At 39.3% G+C, this 25497-nt stretch overlaps 1 protein-coding gene across 2 annotated transcripts in view; it reads left to right on the forward strand.

Moving 5' to 3' along the window:
- tnfrsf11a (TNF receptor superfamily member 11a) overlaps window positions 1-25497 on the forward strand; it is a 46161-nt gene that overhangs the window by 6694 nt on the left and 13970 nt on the right. For both annotated transcript variants that reach the window (XM_008116864.2, XM_008116865.2), the window contains exons 2-6: window positions 16794-16875; window positions 20145-20270; window positions 22392-22535; window positions 23960-24053; window positions 24936-25027. In XM_008116864.2, the coding sequence (XP_008115071.1) occupies window positions 16794-16875; window positions 20145-20270; window positions 22392-22535; window positions 23960-24053; window positions 24936-25027 (538 nt within the window). The remainder of the gene's footprint in view (window positions 1-16793; window positions 16876-20144; window positions 20271-22391; window positions 22536-23959; window positions 24054-24935; window positions 25028-25497) is intronic.

Genomic DNA, 25497 nt, shown 5'->3' on the forward strand with positions numbered 1-25497 from the left:
CAGCGCTGTGGCTTCCCTGATTGAGCTCATGTAGTAGGACCTCTTTTCCTACTACTATCTGCCTTTCCCAACATTATTGTCTAGTGTGTTGTTTTGTCTCATGATAAGCCTAAAGTACAACAGTTTAGTCTCAGTTTAGTCATCTTGTCTTCTAGGGAGAGTTCAAGAAAGATTTTCTCTAGGATCCATTTAATTTTCCACACTTTCCATAGAACTCTTTACAGCATTGCATTTCACATGAGCTGATTTTCTTTCTAAATGCAGTATTTATCAGTGTAGAATCTAGCTCATTGGAGCTATAAAACTAGGTGAATAGAGGTCTTACAAAGTCTGTTACCAGGAGATCAGAAATGCTGCAATCAGAAGGGGTAAGTGTGTGTGTCAATGTCAAGAGTCAGATGGTCCATTAATATCAAGGTACAAGGGTGTCAGCAACAAACACAGTCATAAAACAGACTGGCTCATAACTGGGAGTCTGAGATCAAGAGCAAGGAATGAGGCACAAAGAATGTAGGCTCCTTCCACACAGCTGTATAAAATCCACATTGAACTGGATTATATGGCAGTGTAGACTCAGATTTTTTTTTCTCGTGTCAGGAGCAACCGGAGTTGCTTCTGGAGTGAGAGAATTGGCCGTCTGCAAGGACGTTGCCCAGGGGACGCCCAGATGTTTTTGATGTTTTTACCATCCTTGTGGGAGGCTTCTCTCATGTCCCCTCATGGAGCTGGAGCTGATAGAGGGAGCTCATCCACACTCTCCCCAGGTGGGATTCGAACCTGGCAGCTTTCAGGTCAGCAACCCAACCTTCAAGTCACTTAGTCCACTACGCCATCTGGGGGCTCCTAGACTCAGATAACCCAGTTCAAAGCAGATATTGTGGATTATCTGCCTTGATATTCTGGTTTATATGGCTGTGTGGAAGGCCCTTTGAAGCCATGAATAGTGTTATTTACAACATAGACAGCCCTATGAAGATTCTTAAAACCTTCTAGCTTTTCAAATGTTATCAGTCAAGTTGTTCCTAGCAGTGTGTTTCTTGAGGAGTTTTTGACTGTAACAGAATATTCTTTCTGGGGGAAATGAGTCGGACTAGTCACTTTTGTCTGCACCTTGCTGGGAGGGGGGCTGTTCTCCATGTTGAGGAGAAACCATAGTAGCCATTAATGCTTTGAAATGAGTTTGATAGTAAAAAGAAAAAAAAGCAAACAAGCTATTTCTGTCAAGATTGCTGTGAATTTTTCGGGCTGTATGGCCATGTTCCAGAAGTTTTCTCTCCTGATGTTTCGCCCACATCTGTGACAGGCATCCTCAGAGGTTGTGAGGTATATTGGAAACTAGGCAAGGGAGATTTATATGTCTGTGGGTGAAACGTCAGGAGAGGAAACTTCTGGAAAATGGCCATACAGCCCGAAATACTCACAGCAACCCAGTGATTCCAGCCATGAAAGCCTTCGACAATACTTCTGGCAAAATTGTCAGAATCTACCAGCCAGCTTCTATTCAAGTTACAACATCTGACTCTTCAGGAAGGATCTCCAGATGCATGTAAGACCATTTTATTGAGTGCAATAAAATTTATTTTATGTGTCTAGAGATCTCTTTCCTTCCTGGTTTTAACAAAGGTTTCACAAACCTCACCTTTCCATAATCAATAGACTTTGGTAAACAACAGAGCAAGGTTCACTTGTATTGCGCTTTGGGAAATGGTTACAGTGGAAAGGAAGGTGAGGAATGAATCTGTCCTTCCTGCGGATCAAACCTGGAGCCAGTTGAGAATAAAGGTGTGCTTCTATAGATACACCTTGAAAGGTTGTCAGATTTATTTGCATATCAAAGTTTGAATTGGAGTTTTTGGTGAGATGTATTTGGCAAAAGGGGATGGAGTGTACACCCTTCCACAAATGTATCAGCTTTAACAATTACAATCACATATACTCTGTCAACTTTACAAGTCACTGCTTCCTCTATGAGTCCTGGCTCATTTCAACCACATCCTGGCAAAAAGTTCCTCATTCTAATTTTGTGCTTAGTGTGGAGAACAATATTGTCTTCTATTCCGGGCACTAAAAGAGTGCATGGAAAAAAATGTGCCAAGTGTTTTAAAGAAAATCACATATATTTTTCAAATGTCGGAAGTTAACTACTTAATGAGACAGTGGCAAGAAAGAAAGACACTTAGCCAGCATGGTATAGTGCTTTGAATGTTAAAGAACTCCAGCACAACAGGGTTTGAATCACCAGTCAGCCATGGAAACCTACCAGGTGATGTTGAGCAAACTCTCTCAGCCTTAAGGCAAAGTAAACCTTCTCACTATAAATCTTGCCAAGAAAACCCAGGCCCCTTCCACATAGCTGTATAAAATCCACATTGAACCGGATTATATGGCAGTGTGGACTCAGATAACCCAGTTCAAAGCAGATATTGTGGATTATCTGCCTTGATATTCTTGGGTATATGACTGTGTGGAAGGGCTCCCAATGATAGAGTTGCCATATATCAGAGTCAACTTGAAAGTCCATAACAAAGCAAAGAAACATCCACAAAAAAATCACAGCAACTGTGACCTAGTCTAGAATTCTATTTTTAAAAAAGATTTGGAATTTTTACATTTCTGTCCAGTATGATCAATTAATACTCTAAGGGTCAAGATCTATCAGAGCTGGGCAAGCCCATGGGACACATGTGGCTTCTAGCAGCCTTTTGTGGCCGACAGCTCCTTTTGAGCCACCACATCCCCTAGCTGTATGGGAGGAGACACACACATCTTTACAAGGCCATTCCTGTGAGAGTGGCGAATATCATCAGTGTTATCAACAGGATGAAACAAGTCATAATTGTTGGGTGTGCAGGTTTATTTACAAAAGACCCTCCCCATAAATGCACAGCAGAGTAACTATTAGCAGCAGTGTGACCCAGCACCAGTAGCCAAATGCAATAAAAAGAACAAAAACACACATACCAATATTATCTCTTCCTTAGAAGGCTTTTCTTTATAGCAAAATAATATGGTAGCACAATTTACAAAAACAAGGTTTCCATAATACCAAGTCCTTCATACTTTCTTTTTTGCTTCCACGCTGGGCTTCTTTCTCATGCTTCGCTCTCACAGAGCCTCCTCTCACAATGAACTTACATGGGAGCTTCACACACAAGGCCTTCAACCTGGGGCTTCTCTCACCAAAGCTTTTCACTCCAGGCCTACCTCATATTGAGGCTTCTCTCACACTTCTTAGTACGACACTAGCTTTCGCCCACTAATTCTAACAGGCTTCGGCCTACTCACTCTCCGCAGGGCAACGCTAGCTTATTTAACCCTTTCAGTGCTTGACTCACATTTTTGTAATTAAAAATACCTAGTTAATTTTTAAATATTTCTGACAATAATTACCTTAGTTGACATACTTTAGTTAACAATGGAGGCATTTTGTGCACATTAAATTGGGCATAGTCCCTGCTGCATTCAGAGATACTTGCTCAGAATTTGGAAAAGTTAAATTGGGTTTCCGCCTTTCACAGAATCCCCATAGGCCATTGCCTATGCCAGCTGGGAGATTCAGGGAATTGTAGTCCAAAAAAGTAAACTTTCCAAATTTTGAACTTCCTTACCAATCAAAGTGTTTAGCATTAGTTCCATAAATCCTATTAATTTCAAATTGAAATAATTTAATTATTTCAACAAATCGTAACAAGTATATGCTTCACTATCTCGTTTGCTTTTGTGGCAAACTTTTTTTCCCTTGATTCAGACATAAATCTAAAGTTGGTTTCACCATGAGTTCTTTTTAATCCAATTAAATGTTGTATGAAACTGACTTACATTGAGCCTTACCCTTGATCCATCAAATTCACTCTTCCTTACAGTGGTTCTCAAAGCTCTTTGAAGGCGATAATTTCTTATCTGCCTTCAAGGCCTAGACCAAAGCATTTTGTTGTCTTTGGTAGAGTGGACTTATTCCACTGAATAGTTAGGTTGTGCAGATTCCTGTGCTACCTCCTTTGTAACTGGAAATGCTGTGGATCTTGTGTGTGAACTCTACCAATGAGTTACAATCTTTCTTCTACATAGAAAACCAAATTATTGGTTCTCTGGATTGGGTTTTCAAAATGCTATGGCATCATATTTGCTACTCTACATCCTCAGTCCAGGCTCAAGGTTTCTGGCTATATGAAGGATGTTAAATATGTCCTTCTTCTTCATTGTGAGAGAATAATCAAATTAATTCTTCTGCCAGTGGCTTGAAATCCAAAATACTCCAAAGGCACCAAATCCTGTTTTATCTTGGAAGCTAAGCAATGTCAGCCCAGGTTAGTTCTTGAATGGAGACCACCAAAAATACCAGGCTTGATAGGTTATATTTAAGGGCTCTTCTTACACAGCTGTATAAAATCCACATTATCTGCTTTGAACTAGAATATATGGCAATGTAGACTAGGATAATCCAGTTGAAATCAAATAATGTGGATTTTCTGCTTTGATAACCTGGATTATCAGTGTAGAAGGGGCTTCAGAGGAAGGCAATGGCAAAACCACTTCTGTGTATTCCTTAAGAAATTCTTACAAAATTTATGGGGTCATCATAAGTTGACAGGCAACTTGAAAGCACACATTCATATGTCTAGTCCTTGTTTATCCTGTTCCTAATTTACTGTTTGTCATATAGAAAGTTTTAGGAGTTGAGATTTGTGTTTTAAAAAGAAACAGTATTCTCTTTTTCCAAGTTTGCTTTAGCTTTCTGCATTTCCTGACTGGATATTTGCTTTATGGGATAGAAATTTTGTGATGTGGTTTACAAGCTTCATTGGAAAGTTGACATCACGAAAACCATTTCCTTCACGGTTTCAGAGTTGTTTTGAATTAAAGACCTGGAAGTGAATGTCTGGAGAGTCAGGGATACTTCTGTGCACAATTAGATTCTGTTTACAACAGATTGGCTCCTTGAGCATTTTAAGTGAGTCTTCTATTTCTTCCCATTTTGCATGAAAGAGACATGAATGTAACTTTCAGTCCTATATCAGTGTAAAACCGTGGCTCCCAACCTTTGGTCCTCCAGGTTTTTGAGACTTCAGCTCCCGCAATTCCTAACAGCTGGTAAGATGGCTGGGATTTCTGGAAGCTGAAGTCCAAAACACCTGGAGGACCAAAGGTTGGGAATCACTGGTGTAAAGGCAAACACCCACAAAAACTAGCATTACATAACATTTTCTGTACTTGTTATGTCAAAGGTCAGATGCCAACTGAGAGCAAAATATAGTTTATTTAAGTAACAACTCAAAAATAGCTCAGTAAATTGTCAGAAGCTTAAAACACTTAATCTTCAGTGTTATTAAGCAGTCAAAACAGAAAAAAACGCCAAAAACATGAACTGGCATATAATCCGGATTAACCAGAGATATAATCCGGATTTAACATAAAGTACTTGAACTCAGCCCAAAGACACAAAACGGGCTTAAAATGGCAAAACAAACAAAGGTAAATCACTGCAAAGCCCCCAAACCTTCCCCAAAACCCAGGAGTACAGCAGCGATTCCAAACTGAGGCAAAAACCCAAACCAGGTTAAAAGTTTGTGCCGAAAGTGGCACAAACAAACAAAACTGGACAACGCTGAGGAATTAGCTGCGAGCTACTGCAGAGTTGGAAGCCAGGCCAGGAGCCAAAGGAGCATAGCGTTGTAGCGAAGTCAAGCCAGTCCGAAGTCGGGATAAGGGTCAGGAACGAAGCCAGCAGTTAGCAACGGTAGACAGCCACGGAGATGAGAACGATGCCAAGCTGAGTTTGGGAGTGAAGAGATAAGCCAAGTCGAGATTCAGTCCAAGGTCCAAAGGGTGAAGTCGTCACAAGAAGGTCCACGTCAAGGGATGGCACAAAAAGCCAAGACAATGAAGGCGAACAGCAGATCTGTTGCAAAGTCCCAAGCCAGTCTTCAGAATCACGTACAGGAAACCCAGTGGCGCCCAGCAACACCTTGCCACACGCAAAGAATAGTGGCCAAAAATCCCCAATTTATTTAGGTTTCCTTGGGCGTCCAAACTTACAACGCCCTAGGATCAGGTGTCCCAAGTTCCTCATCAAAATCTGAGCTCCAAACAGCCAACGCCCTAGGATCAGGCATCCCAAACTCCTCATCAGAATCAATATTATCGTGCCCACACCCAACTCTGTCCTCACCTGTGGAACTACCCTCATTCCTCCAGGCAAACCATGTGGGATCTGCTTCTGAAGATACCCAAGCCTCTCCATCATCCACAGCATCCATGGATCCAGATTCCTCCCCAAGATCCTCCGGAGCCCGTGCCCAATCTATGCCAACTTCCTCTGTCACTAAGGGTTTCTCAGCATCCATTTCCACCTCAAGATCCTCTCCCAAGTCCCCACATGAATCCTCCTTGGAAGACTCCCCATCAATCTCCCTGATTCTCTTCCTGTGTAAATCTTCCAGCGAGCCCTCCTCGCGAGGGTTCTTCCTTCCTCTCCTGATCCCTCCATTATCACTCACAGCCTCAGAAGACTCATTCACAACATGTTATTTATTTATTTACTGCATTTATATCCTGCCCTTCTCACCCCGAAGGGGACTCAGAGCAGCTTACAAATTATATGTACATTCAATACATTATATTATTAGCATAGTACAATATTAGCATTATATATTACTATATTGTACTATACCACTATACTGTAATATTAGTAATATTATATGTAATATATAATATAAAATTAATATTATTATATTGTATTATTATATTGGGTGCTCCCTGTTTCAGAAAACATACTTAGGTAATGAATGATTAGGCCAACAAGAATAATGCAACTATTTGCCCAGGTTTTTGAGATTTTAAAATCTTAATCAGGCAAGCTAAAAAATGGGGTGAGTGGGAAGCAAAAATCTTACTCGGTGTTAAAGTCATGGTGCATCCATGGACAAAATATTGAAATGGTTTCCACATATTTTGACTAAGTTCTCTCAGTAGACGTGATGGTTGGAGGTTTCAAACAGAGGCCAACTAAGGGCCAACTACAATGCCATATAATCTAGTTTCTGAATCCAGATTATCTGCTTTGAACTGGCTTATACGAGTCTACACTGCCATATAGTCAAAGCACATAATCTGGATTCAGAAACTGGATTATATGGCAGTGTAGATGCGGCTATAAAAAGCATTTTTTTTCAGAATCCCTTATTGCGCATATGTGAACAGCAAAACTGAAAGAAAAGAGGAGACCAGATCACTTCTCCAGGTATTCCCCAGCATATATTTTGCTTAGGTTACCAAAATAAGAAATAATAATAAAAATGTGGAGGCTGGTAAGAGTAAAATTCATCCCTAGATACATTTTGGAGGAAACCTTCACAGCTAGCATTTGGAAAGAGGAAAGTACACATTTTGATCTACATGCTTCCAAATTGTACAGACTACATAACTGTTATTACAGCTTTTGGCCAAGAGTCACCCACAACAGTCCTAAGGGATTTTGAGTAAGGTTTCCTAGGACCAAAGATGAAGTCAGATAGAATCATAGAATCTTAAAGTTGGAAGAGACCTCACGGATCATCCAGTTAAACCCCCTGCCAAGAAGCAGGAAAATCACATTCAAAGCACCCACAACAGATGGCCATCCAGCCTCTGCTTAAAAGTCTCCAAAGATGGAGGTGTGGTCTGACCAAGGTGGAATAGAGGGGTAGCATGACTTCCCTGGATCTAGACACTATACTTCTATTTATGCAGGCTAAAATCCCATTAGCTTTTTTTTGCTACCGCATCACATTGTAGGCTCATGTTTAACTTGTTGTCCACAAGGACTCCAAGATCTTTTTCACACGTACTGCTGTTGAGCCAGGTGTCCCCCATTCTGTATCTTTGCATTTCATTTTTTTTCTGCCTAAGTGGAGTATCTTGCATTTGTCCCTGTTAAACTTAATTTTGTTAGTTTCAGGCCATCTCTCTAATCTGTTATTTTGTTAGTCTCAGCCCATCGAATGTTTGACAACAAATGTTTGAAAGTGTGTAGATTTTTAGTTTGCATGTTATTTGCTGAATGTTAGTCTTCATGAGACATTCCTGCTAGGGCCCTTCCACACAATATCTGCTTTGAATTGGATTTTCTGAGTCCACACTGCCAGATAATCCAGTTCAATGTGGATTTCATACAGCTGCGTGGAAGGCGTCACAGTCAACCATTTGAACAGAATATAGCACAGAATATAGTGCAAACATTACATGATGAACATTCCAAAATTACTAATTCAGTTATTATAAGAAGAGTGCTTCATTAAAAAATAACAATAATATCTCAATAGACTGATATGGATAAAGTTCTGTTAGCCTTTGTGGGATGATGTTATATTATTTATCATGTAGCAAAACAACAGCCCTAATATTGGACCTACAATTTTCCTTTCTTTTTTCTCACTAGTTGGGAAAAGAACAATATTTTCACAGCAATTATATATTAGAATAGTGTACACTTTGTCTTGGATGGCAAAGTAATTAAATAGATATTGATATAGATGTGTGTATCCCCTTGTTCAGCAGTAAAGGAAAAATGTGGGATAAATAAAAGATAAAGTATAGCATTAAAATACAGTATTTGAGACAGTTTAAAACAATGTTAATTATGGAATATTTATATTGCATTTATAAAGAAACTAGCATAAAATGGTAATAACTTTAACGTTAAGACAGCAACTTGTATACACAAGCTATTGCTGCTGCACAAAAGGTGAAGCACTTCAGATCTTCCGGGCATATTTTGTAAAACTTGATGTCTAAATTGGCATTGAGGGTCACAATAGAGAGAGCACTATAATAAAACATGCCCAACAGTGTCTACTTTCTTTGCTTCAAGGACAAAAGTGTTTGCAGTATGGTATGTTATTATATCCTCCTGCCAATATTCCTTATGAACACTAGTGTTTATTCAAGAAGAAGTAAAATAGCAATAACTGTGTGCTTACTAATCATTTGGCTCAATACCACATTCATTGACAAGTGATTTCTGCTGCGCCCTAGATTAGCAGTTCTCCATCCTTTGGCCTTCCGTCTCTTGTAGATATCATTTTGAGAAGATGATCTGCTTACGAAGATGATCTGCTTACACTGGCAACGAAGGTCCGCATAGTCAAAGCAATGGTATTCCCCATAGTAACCTATGGTTGCAAGAGCTGGACCATAAGAAAGGCTGAGTGAAAGAAGATAGACGCTTTTGAACTTTGGTGCTGGAGGAAAATCCTGAGAGTGCCTTGGACCGCAAGAAGATCCAACCAGTCCATTCTCCAGGAAATAATGCCCGGCTGCTGACTGGAGGGAAGGATACTAGAGGCAAAGATGAAGTATTTTGGCCACATCATGAGAAGACAGGAAAGCTTGGAAAAGATCATGATGCTGGGGAAAATGGAAGGAAAAAGGAAGAGAGGCCGACCAAGGGCAAGATGGATGGACGGTATCCTTGAAGTGACTGGCATGAACTTGAAGGAACTGGGTGCAGCGACAGCCGGCTGGGAGCTCTGGCACAGACTGGTCCATGAGGTCACGAAGAGTCGGAAACGACTGACCGAATGAAGAAGAAGAAGAAGATCTGCTTATGGTCAGGAACTATGGGAGCTGAAGTCTGAAACACCTGGAATATCAAAAGCTGGGAACCACCTCTTAAATAAATTAATTTTTTGGCTCCATGGACCCTCCTGGCTTTGTGGTTTTGCCCAAAGCCAGGAAAACAAAACTAGAAGGCAGAAATTTACTTCTATTTCTGAGAAAGATTTTTTTATTTTTTAAGCAGGCACAATGGTCACCCAACCTAGTTGTGAAAGGTTGATAGGTGTTCCTGAAAGTTTCCAGGTGACAGAACTCACTTTTTTTTGTCAGAAACAAAGGGCAATACAGGAGAGCACAGAGGACCCTAGGGCCACAAACACAACACTGGAGGCTGCATGTGGCCAAGGAATACATTTATTCCTGCCTTAGATCACATTGTTCAAGCAACAACCCATTTGGGGGTGGGGATAGTCACAAGGAGTACAAAGCTTTTAGTGTATTGCACTTGCAAAATGATTATTTACTTTTAATACCACTTTTTTCATATCTAGAAGTTACACCTGCCGTACATCGGAGGACATGACCTCTAATTCAAAGGAGTTATGGTTGCTTTCACGCAATAGGTGCACACTTTAAACAAACATTGACTTTCAAAAGAATGAGATTATTATTAGAGAATGATCCCTACAAGGCTTCTAGTTATTGGCCAAAAAGGATATGTCAGAAGACCTGTGGAAAGCCCCTATGTTTCTCTTTTAGGTTTTATTTTCTTTAAAAAGAAGAGGCCCCTGCAACTTTATCCTTTGTCAGTGATGTGTCTCATGATGGACACTCATCTGAGCGAAAAGAAATTTTAGCAGTCTGTGACACACAGTTTCTTCTGCATTATAAAAAAATATTTTTCTAAACCACTCTATCAAGAGCTGATTTAAATTCTAATGAATCTACCATTTTCTCTTGTATGTATTGTTTGGCTTGGTATCACTTTTGTACTAAGTGTAACAACCAATATTGTTCCTTTCCCAAGCCATTATTAATTCTTGTAATGATTCAACATTCAAAATTTTGCAAACCACACAAGTACAGGACTTCAATGTATGAGTAAGCCCACTGAAGAAAGTGGCACCACATTTTGATCTCGAGAAAGGACAAGTTTCTATCAACCAACACTTAAGGCAGTTCAAGTTGTCTTTTGGATCTCCTCCTATACTTTATTCATACAAGTGTTCTTTATGTGAAAGAAGCAGACAGAATGTGTTTCACATAGAATTTTTGGAAGGAGGAAAGTAATTCTTAAATTTAAAGAAGTGGTTGCTGATGTAACCTCAATGAATTCAGGAAGATAGGAGGGAATAGAAGTCTAGTGAAAGACCAAAAAGAATCTGGGATCCATGTTGTTTCATTCAATTTTTCAAATGCCTTCTTTCTACCTATTTCGGAATTTGTTTTTCTTTTCTGCAGATGGAACTTGTACATCCCATGTAGGGATGAAATTGCACATTGTTTAGAATCTAATGGCTCAGGAGAGAGTTCACTTGAACTCAGTAGGAGTCAAGGGTGCATCCCTGGCACTGTATTCGCATATATCACAAGATTGCAGTTCTTAACACATTTCGGAAGCTAGAGAAAAAGAGGATGAATTGGTTGTTCTGGAAGATCCAAGAGCAGAGGTTCACTTTTTATATTATTTCAGAACCTTCCCACGTTTAACATAAAAGAATACTTATTCCTCAAATCTGGAAGTATATTTCTGGTTTTGGTTTGTAGTATTTTTTATAGTGTGTGTACTCTCAGAAGGGTCTTTAGCAGAATACCTGGCAATGGACCTGTCTTAGCAGCCCATCTATGGTCTGAAGGCACTTCCAGACAGGCCCTATATCCCAGAATCTAATCCCAGGTTTTCTGTTTATCCCAGATTATCTGGCAGTGTGGACTCATATTATCCAGTTTAAAGCAGAAAACCTGGAATCAGATCCTGGGATATAGGGCCTGTCTGGAAGGGCCCTAAGTCAACATCACATAGGTAGTCCCATTGAGTCAATGAAATTTAAATTTGTATTTACTCACCATGTTATAATTTATTCAATGGGTCTATTCCACTTAGGTCTAACCTAGTGGTTCTCAACCTGTGGGTCCCCAGATGATTTGGCCATCAACTCCCAGAAGTCCTAACAGCTGGTAAACTGGCTGGGATTTCTGGGAGTTGTAGGCCAAAACACCTGGGGACACACAGGTTGAGAACCACTGGTCTAAACTATAGGATCCTAGCCACTGAGTTCCACTACAAAGCACTGAAATTCTAGTAAAAGCTTGCATGAAGATAAACAGGTGTTGGATATTGACATTATGTTTTTATGTGATATAAAGAGAAAGAATGCTTTTTATTATTTTATTGCTGGCTGCTTATCAAGGAAGTGAGTGATATTACTGTACAAAGAACTGGCGTACAAAGAACTTCAATTGCGATGTTGCAATGTGCCGTGGTGGCCAAAACATGTTGGAACAGAACTTCCTTTTATCAGAAAGCTTATGGATCGGGTTCACTAGGAGTTACTAGAATACTTCTTTTCCTATGAAAAGGAGAACTGTCATTGGATGTATATAGATTTCCTGCTATTCCCTTTGATTTGGCTCTTGTGAATTTGCATGCTGTTCCCTAAAGCTGAAGCTTTTGTTCCCATTAAATTCTATCTGGAGTCACTGTTAAAAGTTCTCATGTAAAGAGGAACTTGCAGCCTGAAACCAAAAAGGAATATTTTTTAGAAGAAATAGCATTATGTATAAACACTTTTTGGACAGTAATTTGGATTTGTGTAGAGACCCACAACTGCTTATCCGTTTTCTTAAAAATGTTATATGTACAGACCCACAACCCTATTACTAAACATAGTTTAGCACCCAGGTGGTGGAGTAGTTACACCTTAATGTCACATTTAGCACCAGCCATCATGGAGGTCAACAAATATTGTACATTTCTACAGACAAAGGGTTTTGTATATACTGTTGTATGCAAAAAAGCCTGTTGGACTTTCCCAAAGTCTCAGCTTGTGTAAAACCCTCTGCATGCACAGTTGTGTACACATATTATGCTCTGTGTCTACAAACATTTCCACTATATGCTCAGAAAGGAGGAAGAGGGGTAAACCAACATACACAACATTAGGAACAGAGCTACTGAGCATAACTTCACACTCTATTCCTGTGTCACCATAATCCAGGGTGGGCACGTGCTATGGCTTCATAAAAAGCACTCCATTAACTGCATGCACTGTGAAAGATAAAGCTGGGACAATTAAATTGGATTTAGTGAAATGCGAAGTAGGGTTGTGTTAAACACTATGAGGGGTGTGGCCCCATCTACATTGCCATATAATCCACTGGCAGTGAGTTTAAGCTCCATTTTCTTGGTATCATATCCAGTTAAAGTCAGAGAGAGCAAAATGTAGCCCAAGGCTGATTTTGTGGCCTTTCACCCTTGTTGATTCCCTGTGCCAATCTTCTTTCTGATAATTTGCCTTCTGAATTGCTTCACACAGGCTGGATCTACACTGCCATATAATCCAGTTTATGAATCTAGATTATCTGCTTTGAACTGGATAATATGGCAGCATAGACTCATATAATTCAGTTCAAAGCAGATAATCTGGATTCAGAAACTGGATTATATGGCAGTGTAGATTCAGCCTGTGTGAAGCAATTCAGAAGACAAATTACCAGAAAGAAGGTGGTCACAGATCAAACTATCTTCCAGTGGCAAGGTAATAATATCAGTATATGTCAGAACCTTGTTAAAAATCTGACAAAGAGAATAGCAAGACTCTCCTTACCATAAGGTTGGACAATGTAGAGCACCAGAGCAAATAATTCCAGCATATTATATTGCTACTTTCATCCATTGCACCATTGATATAACTTGAGTTTTCTATTGGGTTATATTTTGATTACAATTGATCTCTCGCAGCTTTCTTTGTGGCAAGACCAGCCCTCTTTATTTGAATTTTCAGATATTTTACATTTCAAATCTCAGGAGCCTAAGAAAACATGGCCAATAGTTAGGAACTGTGGAACTTGGAAGTGATATCAATAGAGTGGGCCCTTGGCATCCACTGGGGTTTGTTTCCAAGACCTCCTGTAGATACCAAAATCCACAAATGCTCAGGTCTCATTGTATACAAAGATATACTAAAATGGTTCCCCTTATATAAAATGGCAAACCGCACAAATTTATACTGGAGCAGTGGTTCTCAACCTGTAGGTCCCCAGGTGCTTTGGCCCAGAAATCCCAGCCAGTTTACCAACTGTTAGGATTTCTGGGAGTTGAAGGCCAAAACATCTGAGGATCCACAGGTTGAGAACCACTGTACTGGAGAGAACCTCAGCATCTTTGAAATGTAAGAGGCTATACAAGATATGCTCTGCATCATGTAGTGCTTGGTGTATAGTCAAATCAAGATCTGCTTTATGAATTCCCCCCCCCAAATATTTTGGAGCCATAGTTGGTTGAATCATTGGATGCAGAACACATGGATATGGAGGGCCAACTGTATAAGAAAATTAATACTTCATACAAGGGTTATGTACTGTATTATCAGTACTTTCATTTTTCATTAAAAAAATCTCATGTTACTTACTACATAATGGTTTAAAATCTTAAACTTGGTATATTTCCTTGTCAGAGTTATAGGTTATTGCCAGACAAATTAAATGAGGACTGGTCGATAAATCAGCCAAAAGAAGATAACAATAGCCAGACTTGTAGTATTCCTTGATCCATTTGAATGAGTCAACCAAACAACTATCTAAAATGATGAGAAATGCATAGCTCATTATCTACCTGTTTTGGAAAGGAATTGATTATATTTCTTATGAAATCTGGGAATTCCCCTTGTTGCTAAGGTTATCTTCAGGTTTGGGAATTTGATGCCATGAAACACGTGTCAATAATTATTTTATCCAATTTTTTAAAAGGTGGTAGCTGTGGAAACCCTTTCAGATTTCCTATTAAAAGAAAAGGAGAAGCATTTCTAAAGGTTATAGATCTAGCCTTTAGAACTGTTACTGGAAATAGATAGTTTTTCCAGAGAATTAAAAGTCATTTGAAATTGCTGCCTGTGGTAGATACACTTATTACACTTTTGTGTCTGGTAAACTGGTATTTCAAGTTTTTCTGGTATTTCAAAAACCTGTTTGACTTCAAGCACCACAGAACAAATGAAACATATATGTATATTCTAGTAAATACTGGCTCTCTGAAACCACTTTAGCTAAATATAGCTTTCTTCCCCCTGTACTATACTTCTTGGACTCTCATCCAGGTGCACTTCCAGGTGAAGTTTTTACTGTGTAGACACTTTGCTCATTCATATAATTTTGTGTCAGTGGGGCTGATTTTTAAAGATGTACTTTCTTGAACTTTTGTGGCTAAGGCTTCTGAGTCCTTTCCAGACAGGTCCTAAATCCAAGGATCTGATTCTAGATTTTCTGCTTTAAACTGGATTATATGAATTCGCACTACCAAATAATTTGGGGTAAACAGAAAATCTGGGATCAAATCCTGGGATATAGGGCCTGTCTGGAAGGGCCCTGAGAGTGCAATCCGAAAAAGTAACTTTTCTGACTCTTGGTGATGGGAGGAAGCTCCAGACAACATTGTGTTACATATGTAGCTTATACTGCTGCTTCTGTCAGTTTTCTTACTACAGAAATTCCATGGAGAAGGAAGACTCAATAGCTGTGTCCTTTATTTGGCATACTAGAAGCCATCTGTCTGTACTTGCTAATGATTGGTGCATGCGTTGATACATAGCTAAAGATGGAAAACAGAGAATATCTGCATTTTGCTTACATCTTGTCAGAAATAAAAGAATATACTGCTTTTTTCAGATTCTGAGATACCATTGATTGTATGGTGCACATTAATTTCAGTACCACCAACAGAAAGAAAGGTTTATTTATATATATAAATGCACCTCCGATTCTAAGAATTGAAGAAATGGTGTGCAGCTATTCTATTTTTTGCTTTCATTTTCCTATTTGTGGAAAGAAAGAAAACAAATAAAGAAGTGGTGTGAAAGGACAACAAAATAAAATCGACATTGCCTGGCCCCTTTGATACTACCATGAATAAGTTAAGACAATTGAATATTAAAAGCATCTTCTCAATTCACCTCTGATTTTTTTTATCGTGTCAGAAGCAAATTGAGAATACAGTTATAATGTATTAAAAAAGCACAAACAAAGTTAAAAACTTGGCATTATACTAAATTTCAATTGACCAGAAGCTGGTCAATAGAGTGCCTCTGGTGTCACTGTAAAAAGGTCCTCCATTGTGCATGTTCAGGCTGCATTGTAGTAAGTGGCCTGTGATTTGCTCTTCACCACATTTGCATGTTGTGGACTCCACTTGGTAGCCCCATTTCTTCAGATTGGCTCTTCATCTTGTGGTGCCAGAGCACAGTCTGTTCAGTACCTTCCAAGTCGCCCAGTCTTCTGTGTGCCCGGGGGGGATTTCTCAACTGGTATCAGCCACTGATTTAGGTTCTGGGTTTTAACCTGCCACTTTTGGATTCTCGCTTCCTGAGGTGTTCCTGCGAGTGTCTCTGTAGATCTTAGAAAGCTATTTCTTGATTTAAGGCATTGGCTTGCTGGCTGATATCAGAACAAAGGATGGGCCAGAAATGTCAATGCCTTGGTCCTTTCATTACAGGCTGCTGCCTCCTGACAGATGTCAGGTGGTGCAATACTAGCTAAACAATATAATTTCTCCAGCCATCCTGTGATAATGCGGCATGTTTCATTAAAAGCCACATCTACTGTTTTAACATGATGAGATGTATTCCACACTGGGCATGTGTATTCAGCAGCAGAGTAGCAAAGCGCAAGGGCAGATGTCTTCACTATATCTGGTTGTGATCCCCAGGTTGTGCCAGTCAGTTTTCGTATGATATTATTTCTAGCACCCACTTTTTGCTTGATATTCAAACAGTGCTTCTTATAAGTCAGAGCACAGTCCAGAGTAACTCCCAAGTATTTTGATGTGCTGCATTGCTCCAGTGGAATTCCTTCCCAGGTAATCCTCAAAGCTCAAGATGCTTGTCTGTTCCTCACCTCTGATGTCTATATGTCATTTGTGCAACAGTGATTCAAAACGCAAGCAAAGCCCATTCAAAAATACAATTTTGATTTCCTTGAAACATTTCTCAACTTAAGAAGGACTTCCCTATTATATCATCATTTCTCTCTCTTTTTCCTCCCTTCAGTTCTCCATACAAATTACCCCTCTTTGTAAAGGTGACCAACACTACGAATACGCTGGGCAATGCTGCACCAAATGTGAACCAGGTAAAAAAGCTAAAGAATGTTGGGATTTTTTTATTCATGGGTAAATATCTTTCTTTTAAAAAATTGATGAACTTATTTCCTAAGTCTGTTCTTTTTTTAAAAAAAATGAATCACATTACCATTTGATGGAGGATGTAAAAAGCATTTCTACTTCCATTGAGAGAATGTTATTTGAGATAAAAGAAAATAGAGCCCAGTGACATGTCTAAAACATGTCTTTTATAAAGTTTTGAAATATTAATGGTGCTGTTGTCCAAAAATTATTATTCTGAGTCTTAGATCACAATGGCATGGATGTGTCTCAGAACAATGGCAGAAAGGGGGAGAAAAGGGTGTGTGGGAGAGAGATTGAGAGATTAAGAGTCATTGCCGAACACTTTTGAAACTAAAAAATATAGAAGTTAGAGAGAAAGGGGAAGAAGTTTATTACAGATGGTAATTCAAGAGCACACTGAAGTAAAGGAGGGGGAAGAGAGCTGTAATGTGCTAAGTCTGCAATCTTGTATACTAGAGATGACCAACTAGTGGCTTTCCACTAGTTCAGTCCATCAACTGAAGTGATGGAGTTCAGTTTTACTCTCTAAAACTGGTACAAGGGAGAAATGTTTTGAACTGCAGTCCAACATCTAGTGGGCATGAGTTGTGTTATACGGTATATCACTGACTTTGATGGGCCTTACTTCTGAATAGACATGTATAGGATTGCACTGCTTTGCCCCAGAACTAAAGAAAAAACTCAGCAATATGACTCAGATGGATCCAGATTAGGAAACATATACAATTTCTTGCACAATTTAATTGTAATTTCTGTGAATGAAACTTAGTTGACTCACATACTAATTCTTCCCCAAAACTGAATATATTTTAATTTTCTGTATGCCAGTGGTTCTCAACCTGGGGTTCCCAGATGTTTTTGGCCTTCAACTCTCCCAGAAATCCTAACAGCTGGTAAACTGGCTGGAATTTCTGGGAGTTGTAGGCCAAAAACATCTGGGGAATCCCAGGTTGAGAATGGCTGCTCTGTGGCCTTTGGTTCCATGCTCTTTTTGGGTACAACACAGTTGGCGTTAACAAAAGAGGCAGTGAATTCCTGGGCTTGGAATTGTTGTTTTAATAGCTAATATATTATTAGCATGATTGTGTTTTTGTTTGTGAAAATATTTTGTTTTCATCATGTTTTTATTCAGCTCCTAAAAATACTCCTTAATAACATTCTGTTAACACATAACTTTCAAATTACATTAGTTACACCTTGCTAACATGTTACTTTAAATGTTGCTTATTATTCAGAACTGTCTGTGTTAATGCCCTTGGTATTAAGATGATTAAAAATATTTGTATTCCCCTTCATTGTTTTAAAAAGGGAGTGGGGACATCAACTTTTGACATGTCACATCCTAATTCTCCATTTAAAGAGGATATGTTCTTAATTACTCTGTTACGGTAATAGGAAAGATAAGTTGAACACTTCTGCATCCCAGGGTCTGTATAAGCACTTGCAAAATACTGTCACCATCTTTCCTTACTTTTGAAATTTATCGAATGTCCTCTGGACTCGGCTAAAGGCAGATTGTTGTGTTTGATTGGTCTTATACAAGGAGGGCAAGTGTTTCTTATGTAATGTGCCATCATGTATTATTTATTTCCCGTGAATCAAAGTTTTGCCTCTGCCAGGAGCCCAGTAAGTGGCAATAGGCATGATACTTTGAACTGAGTTCACCCAGCTGGAGTATGGGGGTTAATAATGCCAAATCTCCTTATGGAGTTGTTGCAGGGTTACAACTAGTTGTGAAACACTTTAAACACTGGAAAGTGCTATACACATGTCCCAGAAGATCAATTAGTTCAGTTTTTCCAACCATTTCTTATAATGGGTATGCCTAGGAGCTGATAAGATAAGAAGCTACAAAATGACTTTCACTCAGTATCAGCTTATTGCTTGCTCGCTGCAGGCTGCCCTGATAAGAAAAGCAGTGAAGTGCTCAGCCCTTTTGAATACTGAAAAGAACACCGGGAAATAAAGTACAGTATAAATAAATGTAGATACTTACATTAAATAAAATAACTTGAAACTTTCAAGAAAGTAAAAACAAAAATTCTCAGTAGTACCTTGATACAAATCTCTTTAAATGCTTACCAAGACTGCAATAAAAACATATTTTCAGCTACACTGTGGCCGAAAGCTGGATAAGTGTGCATCAGATGATTGAGTGTAACAGGTCAGTTGGCAAGGCTCTGGAATTTAAAAGCTAGATGATCATATTCACCTGTGCTTCTGGCCTGAAAGGGGTTGGAGAGTTTCCTCTGAGGAAGGGTCATGCTTGGAGCAGACAGTGTTTCTGAGTCATTAAAGCTCACTAAAAGAGCCTGAGTCATGACTGCAGCCTTTGGAAACCAGGCAGGCGACAATGCCCTTCAAGCTGGAGTGAAGGCTTCGATATGGAATTTGAGAGGCATTTGCTCATGTGCTTCCTGAGCTTATTTCTCACACAGGCAAGCAGTGTATTTATGTTTGGATTCTCAAGTGCATTTAACAGTGGTTGAAATCATAAAGTCTAGGAAGCTTCATGGGTGGCCACAGCAGAAATTAGCAAACCTATCAAGCTTCTCTTCCTGCTCACTGGATCCTGCAACTACTACTTATAGTTGGTCACATTCTGCCAAGTGCTAACCCTGGCTGGTGTTTTCTACATGATCCACCATACAGTAATTTTTCCACATTTATGGAGATTAGGGGTGTAGGATCCCTACACTAATGGAAAAAAGCTGCTGTTGCTTCTTTTCCCTGATAAAATGTTTCCCTAGATCAGTGGTTCTCAACCTGGGGTGCCCCAATGTTTTTGGCCTACAACTCTCAGAAATCCCAGTCAGTTTAGCAGCTGTTAGGATTTCTGGGAGTTGAAGGCCAAAACATCTGGGGACCCCAGGTTGAGAACCACTGCTCTAGGCATTTCTAAATCCTCCAGTGCATTTCTGTGGTCAGTTTCTACCTAGAGAAACAGATTTATTTTCAGTCATATGTAGGGCAGCAGTAGAGGCGGTAATATCCAGCAATCCACAAATAATTAAATCCCTGAATGCTTAAACTGTAGATGTGGGGGGGGGGGGAGGTTACTGTAGTTCTAAATCTCACTTCATTCTAGGGACCAACGTTTAGAACTGATCATTGGACAACCTTCATTTTCCATATTATGTTGAATGATTCCTTAATGGAAAACCTGTGTCCGATTTATTTGTAAATTTTCAAGAACTCTTTCTGTCCTCCTCAGGAAAGTACATGGCTGCAAAATGCACTGCCACCTCAGAGACTGTATGCCAACCTTGTGGCCCAAATGAATATATAGATATCTGGAATGAAGAAGAAAAATGCTTGCTTCATAAAATATGTGACCATGGTAAGCAAAATGTGAGAAGATGTTATTTGTCATTCTTACTGAGATGCTGACCATTAACGTGACCATAATAGTGGGAACAAAATGCCAAATTGTAAACCGATATGCAGAGCCTACTTTCTTGTGCATTATATTAAAGGAGTTGACTTTTGGGAAGGTAGAAGATACCAGTGGCTCCTGGGTCTCTACCACATTGCACAGTTATAGTACTTTGATTCCACTTCAATTGTCCTGGCTTTATCCTGTGATAACCTCGAATTTATAGTTTCATGGGCAGTGGCATCACTAGGATTGGCATCACGCAATGAGGTAGGTAATTCATGGTCTCACCTCCATGGATTGCCTCCCATACCAGACTAGACCACAATATTGTTGTAGTTTATATACCAGAGAAGTTGCTGATACAAAATCAGCAACCACTTAAAAACAGTGATTGTGGAATGGTGATTAGAATGTGGAAGGATGGGTGTTTCATTTTTGTAATTATGCATATATATTGTGTATTGGGGGTGGCATTTAATTTTGTACAATAGCAATAAAGTTATTCTATTCAATTCTATTATATTCTTTAAAAGCACCAACATAAGCTAATGTGTGTACTTGTAGCACATGCAGACAAAACCACATGATTTGAAGTGTCATTGTAACTGGGTAATAAAATAGTGCTGAGCAGAGAGCAGGTGCATTGCAATGTTCAAAAAGTAAATCAGCACAGAGGTTTCATTGTCTTCTAGGTATATCGGTACAGTATCTGTAAACTGGGCTTACAGAATATTTGTAATTATATTTAACTATAGGGATTTTTAAAATAAAAAGCAGATTTTTGCTAGAACACTGCACAAAGGGTTATGAATAGTTACCTTAATGTGTGGTTCACACTCCCTCACATTCCTCTAGTGATGATGCTGTTCACTGGGCATTTAGCATACTAGAAAACTCTAGTAGCTCATCAAATCCCAGGATTTCATAAGATGCTGTCATGGCACTTAAAATTGTATGGAGGTGATATAATTATGCAGGGTGAAAGAGACCATTAGATTGCTGTAGAGAGCCTCATAACTCCATTGTAGAGTGAGACTCCCATTTAAATCATGGGTTTCCATTGGTAGCAGGAAGTTTGAAAGGCATGGGCAATAGAGAATATCTGCTGTATTTTTTAAAAAGACGATTTGTCTGCTGCAACAACCTCTTTGAAAAATGGATTCTGACAAAATTTCACTACTGTCCCTTTTATCCTGTGCCTTACATGTATTGTTCCTCCGCTGTCTGAAGTTTTGTTATCCCTCACTCAGAAACACAACAAATAGTTGTCCGTCTTCAATGAGAATCACAAAATAGTCTGTCATTTACCAATACTCAAGAATTTTCCAAATTTTTGTGAGCTCCATCCGTGGCTTTGCCAAGATTCAGTCTAGTATCCTTGTGATATAGAATGTATTTTATGTCAGAGCTGAAACACCAAAGCAGCAATGTTTGGTGATTATGCTATCAGTAGAAGCTGTGAATTTGCTCAGAATTTTGGTCCGAACTTCAAATGAACTATTAAGTGTGCTGAATCCTGTCTCCAAAACTTCATGCAGCAACATTGATATCTTATATATTCATGTATAAGTTGATACCGCGTATAAGCCAAGGGCAGATTTTGGGATCCAAATTATGGATTTGATATGATCTATAGATCATATTCAATCAAGGGTCATTCTGTGGAGAGGGGAACAGCCATTCCAGTTTAGGGGGCAAGCCACCCCTAGTTAATGCTGCCATTTCCCCACCCAAGTATCCAAAAAGACCAGAAGTGGCACCATAGTGAAGAAAATAGTGAGGGTCTATTTAGGTTCTCCCAGGATGGACTTAGCTCTATCTTCTGTCAATCTACTTAAAGAAGGAAATGATTCCTTTTTTGATAAGAGCTAAAGTCACTTTAACCCATAGATAAGTCTATCCAGGTGTTTTTTTTTTTACTAAAATTCCAAGACTTATACATGAGTATAAAGGGTAGTTTCTTTCAAGTTCATAGTATATCAACAACCCAACTAACCTAGAGCATCATTACTCTGAAGGAAAGGCATACATGTGGTCTCAACTTCCATGCCCTTTTCTTCTTTTTTTTTCTTGCACCTAAAGGAAGAGCTTTAATAGAAGTAAATCCGGGAAACAGCACATCTCAGCGACAGTGTGCCTGCACTGCTGGTTATCATTGGAATGAAGACTGTGACTGCTGTAGAAGAAACAGAAAATGCCCCCAGGGTTCTGGAGTTAAACATCCCAGTGAGATTTTGATTCATCTAACATCTTTGGGAAACTGGTTTGGTTTGGGTTATTTTTTAAGTGTTTAGGTTGTGTCCATTGTTTTCTACAACTCTATTGCAGAAATCAATAGCCAGTATCAAAATATGATTATTGAGCCAGTGAACCCCTTTGTATGGTGGATGTTAAGACTAGGCAGCAGAACAGCCCAAGGCACACTGCATGTTCTGAGCTGGAGCTGACTCCAGTTGCAGTCTCTTCAAGGCTTCATTTGGTGTTGAAATTACCACTGCTGTAAGAGGAGTTTTATTGGTGGTAAATGGTGCACCAGGTGGTCTACAGCAAAGGAAGCATCACAGTCTTTTAAACTAATGTAATCCATCATTCCCTCAGAGCAGGTAGCAATTCTAAGCAATTTGCCCTAAAGGCAACACTCCCCATGGCTGGTTAGTGGATTTGCTGGTCTGTGATGCCCACAAGTTAATAACAGATGGATTGCTGTGCTTATATTGGGACGAACAACAAAAGAAACAAAATTGCACATGTCTGACCCATATCCCACCCCAGTAACTATAAGAACACGAAATAATTTTTGCATTGCCATTAGCAGGCTGCTTTAAGTCTCCTTGTGGAGAGAAAAAGCCGGATGTAAATAGACATAATAAACATAAACATAATAATAGCAATAGCAGGTTATTAACGTTTGTCCTTGATGGTAACAGAGCCTATATATTCTGTATTGCACAAGTCACACAAATTGGACCTCTACCGTTCTTTTGATTTTCTAGAACAGCGGTTCACAACCCGGGGTCCCCAAATGTTTTTGGCCTACAACTCCCAGAAATCCCAGCCAGCTGTTAGGATTTCTGGGAGTTGAATGCCAAAAACATCTGGGGACCCCAGGTTGAGAACCACTGTTCTAGTAGAATCTGCATTTGATCAGTAGCCGCTGATGGCTTCCATGTCTGTATGAAATGAATTTTCCCTGAGTTGTAGGCTAAGCGCTTAAGAAACTATCCAATGTGCTGAACCTCTTTGGGGAAGAAAGTTCCCAAAATTATGAATACCTTGGCTAGTTCAGGCTAATGGACAACTCCCAATAGCATGGAATCCACCACTGCAACTATATCAGGAGAACTAGGAGAGGCAGGCAACAAATACAATCTATTAGTATTATTAGTATTAATATGACTGTACCTGATATTAGGTTTAGCATTGCATGAAGAACGCACTGGATCACAGATGGGAAACAATTGATGGAGCAACTGCTATTGAGAATTCCTGGGATGGGAAGGTGGTTGGGAGAATGGTTAAATAAGAAAAATAAACAGAAGGCTTTACATCCTATGTTACACTTGCTCCTATGCAGAAAAGATCTTTGTCAGCAACACTGCTTATCTTCCTAGACTGCTTTATTCAGGTTTTTAAAATTCTGTTTCTTACAGTACAACAAAACAAGGACACGGTGTGCACACCATGTCCCACAGGATACTTTTCTAACGTTTATTCTGCGACGGATGCATGCAAAATGTGGACTAAGTAAGTCACAGACCATCACCTATCTATAAGTCAAAATGTATTTACATGTATTTACATGGGGTCTGACATGGTTTGATGGATCTCGACCACAATTGACACACATACCCATCATGCTCCAACTTAAAAATAAGTTTGGGTTTGGGGTGAGGGGCTGATAGAGGAAATGATGGGAGTTGTAGTCCAGTGGAGACCTGGATGAATCTCACTAATAATGGATTTGGACCAAAGTTGCTGTACATACCCATCATAACCAACTTTTACATTTACATAACCATCTGTCACATATATATCCCTTTTATTTCAGTCAGTGGAATAACAAGTTTGGTGTATATGTTTATAATTCTCTTGCAGAGCTTGACCAAATACTGGTGACACAACCGCAGCCACTGCTCACTTTTTTCTTTCTTCTTTGTAGCACCTATTTAAATGCAACACACTGTGCAATAATTGTGCCATTATGTATTGCCCATTTACCACCTTCACTCTCAGAGAAGGATATCATGATAAAACCACATTAGTGCAGACACTCCACTTAGGTTCTCTCATAGCCATATTATTAAGCATCCATTGACAGTGGAAAAGAAAATCTGCTCAAGGATTTAGTCTAAGATACTGAACCAAATTTGGGGACCAGAGTTCAGAAGATTGGATAGTGCCTCTAAAGTTCAGACTGGAATCCAAAGCAGATTCGTCACCCCATTTCAAGGAATCCACTAGCTGACATTTAGCTATGTTTTCAGGTTGGCTACTCTAGTCACAATGTTTAGACTACTAACAGATTCAGTGAATGTTAGATGTATCCTCTCTCTCTCATTTTCTCTCTCTCTCTGTCTCTCTCTCATTTTATTCTTTTTCCCCCTCCTTTTTTCATTCTTTCTGCAGCTGCACAGCTCTGGGAACGGAGGAAAAGATGCCTGGGAACAGCTGGTCTGATGCAGTTTGTAGGCAGCATTTGAAACCACACGAACAAGATGGTAAATATAATTATACACAAGCACCAATGAGACAGGAGCAGCAGATGATATTTGAGCAAAAAAAGTTTATCAAGTTTAAGTTAAACGGGAAATAACATTTTTAAATCAGGAACAGATTTTTTTTGTCAGATTTTGTTACATAGTGTAATGTGACCTCTCTTACAATTCTAATCGAAACAGGATTTATACAAAACAGATCACCTTTTGTTTTTCTATGAATCCTAAATAATAATGCTAGCTTCCAGATTTTCTCTATGCACATTCATAGGATCATAGAATAATAGAGTTGGAAGAAACCACATGGGCCATCCAATCCAACCCTCTGCCATGCAGGAAAACACAATCAAAGTATCCCTGACAGAGGACCATCCATCCTCTGTTTAAAAGTTTCCAAGGAAGGAGCATCCATCATACTCTGAGGCAGAGAGTTCCACTGTTGAACAGCTTGTATGGTCAGGAAGTTCTTTCTA

The sequence above is a fragment of the Anolis carolinensis genome, chromosome 4 (genome assembly GCF_035594765.1).
Source record: "Anolis carolinensis isolate JA03-04 chromosome 4, rAnoCar3.1.pri, whole genome shotgun sequence".
NCBI classification, from domain to species: Eukaryota; Metazoa; Chordata; class Lepidosauria; order Squamata; family Dactyloidae; genus Anolis; species Anolis carolinensis.